This window comes from Syngnathus scovelli, chromosome 2 (assembly GCF_024217435.2).
Source record: "Syngnathus scovelli strain Florida chromosome 2, RoL_Ssco_1.2, whole genome shotgun sequence".
Taxonomy (NCBI): Eukaryota; Metazoa; Chordata; class Actinopteri; order Syngnathiformes; family Syngnathidae; genus Syngnathus; species Syngnathus scovelli.
Genome location: NC_090848.1, coordinates 20,690,985 through 20,702,245, shown reverse-complemented (window position 1 = coordinate 20,702,245; position 11,261 = coordinate 20,690,985). Strand labels below are relative to the sequence as shown.

General features: G+C 43.7%; 1 protein-coding gene across 2 annotated transcripts; it reads left to right on the top strand.

The window, feature by feature from the left end:
• Nucleotides 1-743: 743 nt before the first annotated feature.
• Nucleotides 744-11,026, top strand: ttc34 (tetratricopeptide repeat domain 34). Of its 2 annotated transcripts, none has more exons than XM_049755692.2 (8): nucleotides 744-2,254; nucleotides 3,315-5,018; nucleotides 5,436-5,661; nucleotides 6,012-6,204; nucleotides 6,267-6,433; nucleotides 8,622-8,895; nucleotides 8,996-9,210; nucleotides 9,972-11,026. In XM_049755692.2, exons 2-8 carry the CDS (start codon nucleotides 3,361-3,363, stop codon nucleotides 10,515-10,517), a joined length of 3,279 nt encoding a protein of 1,092 aa, XP_049611649.1. In that variant the 5' UTR covers nucleotides 744-2,254; nucleotides 3,315-3,360; the 3' UTR covers nucleotides 10,518-11,026. The 2 variants fall into 2 exon arrangements, with proteins under 2 accessions (XP_049611649.1, XP_049611651.1); XM_049755694.1 differs by lacking the exon at nucleotides 744-2,254 and adding an exon at nucleotides 2,261-2,584.
• Nucleotides 11,027-11,261: the final 235 nt, after the last annotated feature.

Sequence of the window (11,261 nt, the reverse complement as noted above, 5' to 3'; positions counted from 1 at the left end):
TGTGCAAAGAAGGTCCTGAGACAATCCAGCACATAACTGCAGGGTGTAAGATTCTGGCAGGTAAAGCATACATGGAGCGCCATAACCAAGTAGCTGGAATAGTGTACAGGAACATCTGTGCAGAGTATGGACTGGAAGTCCCAAGATCCAAGTGGGAAACACCTCCAAAGGTGGTAGAGAATGACCAAGCCAAGATCCTCTGGGACTTCCAGATCCAGACAGACAGAATGGTAATGGCGAACCAACCGGACATTGTGGTGGTGGACAAAGAGCAGAGGAAAGCCGTTGTGGTTGACATAGCCATCCCAAATGATGGTAACATTAGGAAAAAGGAACATGAGAAACTTGAGAAATATCAAGGGCTCAGAGAAGAGCTGGAGAAGACCTGGAAAGTTAAGACTTCAGTGGTACCTGTGGTCATTGGAGCACTAGGGGCAGTAACCCCCAAACTGGAGGAGTGGCTGAAACAGATCCCAGGAAAAACATCTGACATCTCAGTCCAGAAAAGTGCAGTACTAGGAACAGCAAAGATACTGCGTAGAACCCTCAAGCTCCCAGGCCTCTGGTAGAGGACCCGAGCTTGAAGGGAAAAAGAGACCACCCACGGGGGGTGAGGCAAAAGTTTTTTTTTTATATATATATATATATATATATATATATATATATATATATATATATATATATATATATATATATATATATATATATATATATGTGTGTGTGTGTGTGTTGGGGTTTTGAAATAAGGTTTCAAGCAAGGTTTAGGGTTTCAAACTAGGGTTCGGGTTGTGGGTTAGGTTGCAGTATTAGGGTTATTGTTGAGTGTCATAGTACGGTTTCAAGTCAACTTTTCAACCTTGGGTTAAGGTTTCAAAGTATGGTTTGGGTTTCGCCCCCGTGGGGATAAGTGGTACAGAAAATGGATGGATGGGTTTAAAACTAGGGTTAAGGTTTCAAACAAGGGTTGGTTTAGCCTTATTGTTTAAGTGTCGAAGTACAGTTTCAAACTAAAGTCAGCCTTTCAATCAAAGGATAGGGTTTTAAAATAGGGTTTCAAACTAGCGAGGGGGTTTCATAGTATGGTTTCAAACTAGGGTTAAGGTTTCAAACTAGGATTGGGGTTTCAAAGTAGGGTTTTAAATTTAATTTAGGGTTGGGTAGGGTTTTGGTGTTACGGTTATCCGTTGAGTGTCGAAGTACTGTTTCAAATTAAAGTCAGCTTTTCAACCTAGGGGTAGGGTTTCAAAATAGGATTTAAAACTAGGGTTGGGGTTTTGTAGTAGGGTTTAAAACTCTGCTTTAGGGTTTAAAACTCAAGTTTTCAAAGTAGGGTTTCAAACTAGGGTTAGGGTTTTGCAGTAGTGATTCAAACTAGGGTTAAGGGTTCAAAGCATGGTTTCAAACCAAAGTCAGAGTTTCAAACTAGTGCCAGGGTTTTCTAGTAGGGTTTCAACTGAGGGTTGTTGATTTGAAGTAGGGTTTCAAACTAGAGTTAGGCTCAGATATTCTTGTACTTATTTCTTTTAAATGTACCTTGAGCTTGCCGATGTCCTGCATCTATACATGGCATGCTCTCTGCGTGCTGTTGAAGTCAGTATCCACGGATGTACGGCATATACACTTCTTTTGAGGCCCAAATAGCCCAGTTAGTCTTCGTTTGTGCCTGTGCCAAGCTACGTCGATCTACGGAATTGCCAAAACTCAAATGGGCCCATTTGCACAGGGACTTGCGCTCGGAAGGAATAGAGGGCCCTATCAATGTGACTGTGAATGTAATCTATTGATTGTGTTTGTTCCGTGAGATTGGCTGGTGACCAGTTCAAGGTATCCCTCGCCTTGCCTCTCAACCCTAGTAGTGATGATAAGCAGTTCAGAGAATCAATGAATGAATGACTGTGGACATGCACATTTGGATTATAATGATGTATGTTGTATCATTATTCTACAAGACGGCTTATCTATACATGAAAAGCACTCTTTAAGTAAATGTTAATTGATCGGTGTTATTATAGATGCGAAACTCGTTATTTTTACTGTAGTTGTATTTATTACAAACCCTTAAAATTGCATTGCATTAAAATTCGATTTCAGATTCTAAATGACTCTGTTTATCTGCAAATGACTTTTCCTGTATTAATTCCTGTTTGTTGGAGATCATTTCACCCAGATTGCCATAAAGGTGGTGTGAAAGTTGTCGCGTACGGTTACCATGGCAACCTGACCAGCGCTCACGCGGACAACAACTCACGCGCTGGTAAGTCTCGAAAGAAAGGAAGAGTGAAGGAGAAATTGGATGTGTTTTGAATGTCTTTGTTTGTCTCCGTGCTAACATCTGTAGCTTTTGTTGTTCAACGGCCATGTTGAGTTGTCCTGGCAACGCAGATCAGAGCGCTATTGCGTTACAGTAGCCTACAGCAAATGTAGTGTTTTCCCCGGACAGTCCGGGGCAAGACATGATCTCACAGCGGCCATATTTATTCGGATTTTGGTGTTATTTGAACATTGAATGAGTCTAGATTTATGCAAGTTTTGGTCGGTCTGTTCTTAGGCATGAAAGTTACTGTTGCGTGGGGAAGAAATACAGGTAGGTGGTACAAACAAATCCCACATTACCAAGAGAATTAATTACACATTCCTTGACCCATTAGTCTAGTCACTAGACAGGTGTCAAACTCAAGGCCCGGGGGCCAGATACAGCCCGCCACATCATTTTATGTGGCCCGCGAAGACAAATTGTGCAGCAAATTCGTGTCATTACTAGAATTGCAAATTGTCTTCACTTTTAATATCTTTTCTTTTAGATATTTGATCAGTTTTTACTCGTCTGATTTGAAAACGAGTTATTTGTCAGTTTGTTTTGTAGCTTTTACGGTATATAATATGAGGTGCTCATACATTTATGTGGGTTGACTGTCATAATGGCCCTCCGAAAGAAGCTAATGACTACAATGCGGCCCGCGAGAAAAACGAGTTTGAGTCTCACTTGTGGTACGTGAAGAAACCAAATCACTGAACCAAATACAAATACAGTTTAAAATATGAAATAACATGTAAACGTTACAATGAAGGTGTAGATGTCTATAAAGCCTGTTTAAACTTTTATTTGCATCAAGTACATTTTTTACTTGTCATTTTTTAAGCACAGTTGAGTTATATTTTACTTTTAAATAAAGTGCTATTTTCTAACATTTTAATAAGCTGCGTATTAAACGTTTATGTCCTGGTATTATTTGTGACATTCATCCCTTCATAACAAGTCGTGTTTTCTATGAGTAAGACCAACAACATTTAAATCTTATCTTTTCTGTTGGCAGGTGACCTATGTCTTGGTGTGCAATTGTGAGGAGGTAGTCAATAATCATGACTGCCATGGTGAGACCTGGCATCAAGGTTTCAGTTCTGTGTGAGGATGCAGACAAGTTGCTAGAGGCAGGTGAACTGGTTCGGGCTACCTACCTCTACATGTCAGCTTTCAATACTCATGCAGGAACAACTGTTTCCCATATGCGCAAAATGGAATTGTCAGACCTCCAAGGAGTCATCTCGATTCTAGAAAGTTGGCTCGACCACCCGGAGGTCCAACCTGATGAAGTTCTCAGTAAAGGTTTGGTAGCTGTCTTTCTGTCCACGCTCTGCCCAAATAATTTGACGGCCACCGTTTTCAAAATGGAGTCCCTCCTTCAGAGTGGCGGGCAAGGCTGTGAGGAGATTTTTGCTCGCTGTACTGCTCTGCTTGAACGGAAACAAAAGCCAAATCCAGAGGACATTTGTTATGTAGCGCTGGAGATAACCCGCGCCTTGTCCTGCTTGTTGTCAGAGTCTCGCCGAACGACGGGTCTGAAGCTTTACCTCAAAACATACAAGAGCAACAAATGTGAAACTGTCAAATTGGTAAAGAGCAGACAAGCTGCTCAAATACCCCAAATAGTACAAGCCGTTACAGACCAAATGCATCACTGGCATCCCTCCTTGATGCTGGACAGCAAATGTGAAGCAACCAAGAAGGACAGTATGCAATTGAATCTTGAGGCTGCTTCTCCACTGCTGGAGTTCCTTTTGGAGCTTTCACCAGATGACAGCCACGTGCAGGAGCTCCAGGCGGCACATTTGTTTTTCATAGGCCGCTTTGGCGACAGTGCAGATGTGTATTCAGCTATCTTGGAAATGATCCAAGACACACCTGACAGGCGAGCGAGGATCTTAACCGGTCGAGCAGCCGCCTTTCTCTCAGCGGGAGGCCGGGTTGCCGAGGCCTGTCTGGATTTGGGCCAAGCCTTCGAGGCGCACCCCGCTTGTGCCCGAATTTACTTCCAAAAGCTCTTCACTGATCTTGGCACAGGTTGGGCTGCTTGCAACCATCTTCGACAGCAGGCTGAAAAGGGTCTCTCTGCTTTCCGGGAGACTGTCCTCATCCGAGCCGACCTGAGGTCCCTAGACGGAGTGGAACTTCTGGACCCTGTGATCGCTCAATTACGAACCCTTTGCCATTTGGAGCCTGACGGTGGAGGACGAGAGCTGCGGGTGCGACTGGCCGAATGTCTTCTTCTCAGGGGGGAGCATAAGGAGGCCCTCTCTATTTGTAGTCAGCTGGCCATTTCCAAAGATCAGAATAGCTATCAGAACACTGTGCAAGTGCTCTGTGGCTATGCGCGACTTCTCACAGATGACCACAAAGGGGCGCTAGAGGACTTCCAGGCTGTGATTGAACACAATGCCCCTCACCCACCTAGCTGTGTGCGGGCACTTTGTGGCAGGGGGCTTCTGCGCATGACCGGGGGCTTCAACTATCTCACAGCTCTCGACTATGTGACGGCCAACAGGTTGCACCCGCTGGAGACGTCGTTGACCGTTCGCTGTCTGGTGCCGTGGAACCTCCGGGGTCTGCTCTTGACTGTGCTTCTGGAGCAGGGCCGGGTCATGCTGGAGCAGGCTGGACGCCGTCAGTCGGCCACATGTGAAAATTACTCACAGCAGGCTCAGCAGGATATTACATCTAAGCCAGATGACCACAGAGCAGGGTATAATGGGTCTCACGTACATTCAAAAACTACATATGCATATTAGTTTTAATGTTCAAATGGGGCAAAAATACTCACACTCTTACTAAAACAATACACTCCAAAAAGCACTTGCTTGGCTCAGGTTTAAATGCTATCAAAATATTATTCCCATATCTTTGCTAACATTGGGAACTACCAACTCAAAATGCCTCAAAATGAACTAATGGCAACTTTAAAAATACACCTTATTGTTATTTATTTTAATTCTATTAAATCTAATTTATGTCTATTATTTATACAGACAGATGCCTCAAAACTCTAAGACCAAGACACATTTGTACTTTGTTACTTTGCACTGTATGTTTTTACAGTGCACTTTGAGCATCAATCAATGTTGATATCCATCATAGTGTGCACCCCCTGTCTGACATTCAGATCTCCTGCTGGTGTTCACTGCCTTGCCATGTTGCTCATGGAGCTCCAACCAGGCACCGATGGGCCTCAGATCTTAGCAGCAGACGCCTTGTACCAGCTGGGACGAGTGGAGGAGGCTTATCGCTTGTTGTTGCTTTCCATCGGGCATACGAGTCCTCGGGCACCCGTCCTGGCCCGACTCGTACTTCTGCAGCTGCACAGGGGCTTTCTCTATGACACTAATCAGGTAGAGAAGCTTGAAACATGTTTTCTTTTCACCTAATATTTTTGTAATTTGTTAGTCAACGTGTATTTATTGGTGTCACATGAGGCAGCAGTCCAAACAAAGCTGAATTCTCTTATACTTTAGGGTAAGTTCATTGTTACAAAATATCGGGTTCTACCAAGTATTTGTGGTTTTTCGCTATTCATGGTATTGCTTTCTATTCCCATGGGCTTACGTAGAAAATTGTTCAAAGTGGTGTTCCCTGTTGAAATGGCACGTGGCAAAGTCAGTCATACTTATAATACGTACATTTTCCCATAATTTTCCGTGAAAGCAGACTGTATTTAATTTCCCCTTTCCCCCTTTTGCAGCTGCTAAAAAAGCTCATTCAATGCGGCGATACCAGTTGTCTACGCCCCTTGTTGGCAGTTGCGAAGCAAAAGGACCGGGCACTGCTACAGGCGCGCTGCCACTCTGCTGCCAAACGCCTTCTGGAATGCACGACAGAGGAGAGCGCCATCAGGGAGGCTGTGGCCTATCTCTCAATCGCCATCATCATTGCTGGTAAAAAAAAAAAAAAAAAAAAAAAGGCACTCTGGTGTGTTAAGTAATTTCAACGTTCCCAGATGGCGGGGCAGCCGACTCCTTGCTGGAGAGAGGGAGGTGCTACGCTCTGCTCGGCCAAAGAAAGACAGCCATCTTTGATTTCAGTGCCATTCTCAAGGAGCAGCCCAAACATGTTGAAGCACTCAGCGGAAGAGGCTTCACGTACCTCCTGCTCAACCAGCAAAAGGTACAACTCTGGCATCACTGTATGGACAATGGGACACACCTCTTCCCTCTTCCATTATAAGTCTTTAAAAGCAGTTTTTGCATTCATTTCTCACCATAAGTGCAGTGGCCAAGTATACCAAACTTTTTGTTCTCCAAATGTAAAGGAGCAGATTAATTACAATATGACAGAAAATGTTTAGGGCGGCTCGGTGGCGCACTGGGTAGCACGTCCGCCTCACAATTAGGAGGGTGCGGGTTCGATTCCACCTCCAGCCCTCCCTGTGTGGAGTTTGCATGTTCTCCCCGGGCCCGCGTGGGTTTTCTCCGGGCACTCCGGTTTCCTCCCACATTCCAAAAACATGCTTGGTAGGCCGATTGAAGTCCCTAGGTGTGAGTGTGAGTGCGATTGGTTGTCTGTCTCTATGTGCCCTGCGATTGGCTGGCAACCAGTTCAGGGTGTCCCCCGCCTACTGCCTGATGACGGCTGGGATAGGCTCCAGCACGCCCGCGACCCCCGTGGGGACTAAGCGGTTCAGAAAATGGATGGATGGATGGATGGATGTTTATTTCTATAGCAGGTATGGGCAAACTACGGCCCGCGGGCCACATCCGGCCCGCCAACCCTAAATAAATTGTATTATTAAACTTTTTTTTTTTTTCGGTCATTTTGCCTGCAATGACTGCGTTTCCCCAGTAGATGGGGAACCACTCGCCTGCGCATTTACTACCGGAAGCCGTGTCAGAAAGCTCGGTGCACACTCACAAGTGCGTGTACGTACTCAGTAGTACGGAAATGGCGCACTCGCGCTCTATTTGTCTCAGGGCCGAATTTAGAGCGTGGGCTGTGACGACAGCATTCTTGTAATTTGCGCGCCGAGCTTTCGGATACAGTTTTACGCTAAAGCCACGCACGCACAAACCTTCCCCTGCCCTGGAATCCTTCCATTAAAATGAGTCGCCCAAGGAAAAGCAAGGTGGACACTGAGTGCCGAGTGTTTAAAAAGAGTGGCCAATTTGGCTCGACGTACGCGACGTGACGTTCAGCCACATGAACATCAACATCAACCCGTCACAGATATAGGTAAACGGACCAACACCTCGGATCTCTCCTAAGAATTGCCACAACAAATTTTACTCCAGACTATGACACACTAGCAAAAAAAGGGAGACCAACAACACTGTTCCCACTGAAAATGAAGGGGAGGCTTTCAAGTTTGTTGTAAAAAAATGCATTTTGAATATGAGCTGTACAAATAGCAGGGATTGAAACTAGCGACCATTCTCATTTTCAAACAATGCAGGATGCTCAAGGACATTGATGCACCACCTGTTTGTGACTAATCTTAACCTGTAAAGTTCTTAAGGCTTACTTTAAGGAAGTGTTTCCCGTTTCCTCACCTCTGTTACCAGGTGTTTGTGAGTTAAAACTCTGCTCTGATTTTGAGATACCCCTCACAGTGTTGCCGTTTTGATTACTTTATTTGGATGTATGCTTTCACCGATTCTTCAAGATTATATATTTGGTCAGAATGTTTGCCGTTTGATGTGATCTCATAAGATAAACATACATCTTTCATTAATCTGACATGCAAGCACTGAAGTGATGGAGACGTCATATTTTATGAGAATCACTGATAGCAGTTTTTTAGGGATGTTTTTTGTTTTTAATGTTGTTAATAAATGCATTTGTTTTCAAAAAACTTTTTTTGAATATCCATGCGTTACTACCTACTAAAGGCCCAAATCCTTTATACAATGACCTTTACAGGTCGTTTATATTACTTCACAAAAACACTACATCCAACTGCTCCTGGTTCGGCCCCCCGGTCAAAATTTAGAACCCAATTCGGCCCGCAAGTCAAAAAGTTTGCCCACCCCTGTTCTATAGTATGTACTCATTGATTATTCAGCTTCATTGAACACATTAACACATTCAGAAAGCCAATTTCTATCTGACTTTCAACCAGGCTCGAGCTCAACCTTGACCTTAAATGAACTGTGGGTTTTAGCTTTGAGCTACACTATAATCATCAAAATTATGAAATATTTATCTCTGTGTATATCTATATGATATATGACATGCACTTTGTAATTAGAATTACTGACATAAATGAATTTTTTCACATTTTTCTAATTTACTGTCTTATGTCCAGTAAAATGTGTTTGAATCCAAGCAATATAAGCTTCACCCTATCTTCCTACTGCAGGAATGCACCCATGACATTCTGGCAGCACTGCAGATAAACACTGATGAGGTCACCAAAGACCTTCTGTCACTCAAGGACAGAGCGCGCAAGCTGGTCAGTGATTGGCTGCATGAGTTCTGCAGGAGCAGCCTGTCAGACGTCCTAGTTGCCAATAATGTCCCTTGCCACGAGGATCGGCTCAGGGAGGCTTCCGTAATCTGCGCTGCTTTGATGAAGACTAACTGTGCTGGCCCCAGATGGCATCTCCTCTGTGTTGACATACTTTTAGCCAAAGGTGGTGTGACTTTGCCCATCTTTGCTGATTGAATATGGAATGTTCTGCTCAGCTTTGCACTGATTTTTGTATACTTGCTGTATTGATCCATCTGGCTCAGGTGAAGTGGAGGCGGCAGGTGTACACCTGAGCCAGATGCTCAGCCAGGAGCCAAGAAATCCTTCAGCCAAGGCCAGGGCGGGTGTAATGGATGCTTGGCGGCACAATTATTGCAGAGCAGCTCGCAGACTCTGCAAGCTTGCTGAGAAAGAATCCTCATGTCTGGAACTCTTGTTGGCTCTGATCCCATCCAATCAGAGGGAACAGGTAGCAAAGGTGCGCTATTTCTATTCATCCATAATAAGCAAAATACTTTTAGGCTCTTCAATAGTTCAATCCAAGGAATTCGACCAATTCCAGTACAAGACCCATTTTTCAGACTCGAAAGGTTAAACTGATGTTCCTTGTTGGGCATTGGCAGACTATTTCTTCCCCTCAAGGTACAATTTCTGTATCACGTAAGGAGAATTACTGCACTCCAAGGTACCATTTTGAACCTTTTCTAGGTCCACAAAACCTAAGCTGTAAATCAAGGCTATAAAAACAAGCTTGATAATTTATTACTCTACAGCATATCACTAAGGCACCCACACATATTTCAATTACCACTCATTGAAATAATAATAAGAAAACACAATAAAAAATTGCAACATTTTCCATATTTTTGCACAATTCAAAATGGGAGGGATATGATATATATATTAAACTAAATAGTACTTGCAGGAGACTTTTCACATGTATGGCTATTCTTTACACGATTCTGGAACCGGCTGGGTGAATGTCATGAAGTGACTATAGTGCTCCTTTCCCACATGCAAAGGCATTATAGTAAGTAGGTATACTGTAAAAAACACAGATTTCCACAACAGAAAAGATGAGTATTTCTGAAATACACTCCACACAAAAAAATTGCATAGTCACAGGACTACATGATGTGAACTGTTTAACCTTTAAAAACATTTCAGATAGTGTCAGTCAAAGTTAAACATTATTCTTCATGAAAGTTGTCAGGATGTTGTGTCTTATTTCTACGGCAGGCAGCAGCACAGGATGCCAGCAGCGCGTGTTCAGATGGAAGCTGGGATCAGGCTCTTTCTCTCCTGACGCTGGCAGTACAAGCAGCGGACAAACACAGACTCCAGTATCTTCGGCAGCGGGCAGTCTGCCTCGCGCGACTTGGCTTACACGAGCGGAGCGTAGCTGACCTCGATGGAGTCATTCAGAGGCACGGCTGTTCCGATGTTGGCTGCTCCAACGACCCCCAAGTCTGGGCAGAAGACTTGTGCCGTCGCGGATGCAGCCTGGTGCTGTGTTCCAGAGAAGGACCCGCTCTGGAGGACTACAGCAGGGCCCTTGAGCTCCACAAGGAGCGGACCTTCCAATGTGTGGACGAAGGTCTGGGGAGGCTACGCGTTGGGGAGTGCTTTTTGAGGGGTGCGCTGCAGCACTATGGCGAGCAGCAGCTCAGCAAAGCTTGGGCCTTGATCGAATGCGGCCTCGTTGTAGACGGCGACAATGCAGAACTCCGCCGGCTGAGGGCAAAGGTCAAACGAGAAGTGGCTAGCCCTTGTAATGTCAACTAGTGAGTCCACAAAACAATTCTTAATTCAGTACAGAATCTTTCGGGACAGCGGTTTGGGTTCCGCAAAACAATTTGGAATAAATTATGCTGTAAATTAGAAAAGTGCATTATTAAGCCAAATACACATCCCTAGGAAATCTCATAAATTTGACATCCCTGCTGATTGCCTTCCACTTGGTTCCTTTTTTGTTACACTTGGTTCCTGTTTTGTAACAAAATGTTCCATATATGTAACATTTTGTTACATATATGGAACAAAATGTGAAAATGATCGCCCTAATGTGTTTTGTATCTTAGTGGGAATTAAACTCACTAGTCATTTTAATCTAAAATGCTGTAGTTTAGTTGTTACAGTGGTCATAGGTGTTGCTAAATAGAGCAACCAAATTTCCAAGTTGACACCACTGTGCTTTTGTAAACTAGCTCCTTTCTGTTCGCAGTCTTGTTGTAATTTGCAAGCAGTGTATGTTGGCGAGCATCAAAGAATAAATATTGAATTTAATCAACCAACTTTGGATGCATAACTAAAGATTGTGTAAATTTGAACACCTACTAATCTCCACGGCATTTAGAGATGCACATAGTGCCTTCTGCAAATGTTAGTTCATTATATGAACAACATTCAAGGTCTTGTAAAAACAACAAAAAAGAATGTGACAGCATGATAAAGACAAATACATCTTATTAGAGAGATTTACTGCATTTTTTTTTTTTACATCATGCATGAACAAACTGCAGACAATCA

What these genes read in the sequence shown, in the direction of transcription:
- ttc34 (XM_049755692.2), top strand. Translation starts at nt 3,361, where the DNA reads ATGACTGCCATGGTGAGACCTGGCATCAAGGTTTCAGTTCTGTGTGAG. An exon ending in TTCTCTATGACACTAATCAG is followed by an intron (nt 5,662 to 6,011) that starts GTAGAGAAGCTT and finishes CCCCTTTTGCAG; the next exon opens with CTGCTAAAAAAGCTCATTCA. An exon ending in TCCTGCTCAACCAGCAAAAG is followed by an intron (nt 6,434 to 8,621) that starts GTACAACTCTGG and finishes TTCCTACTGCAG; the next exon opens with GAATGCACCCATGACATTCT.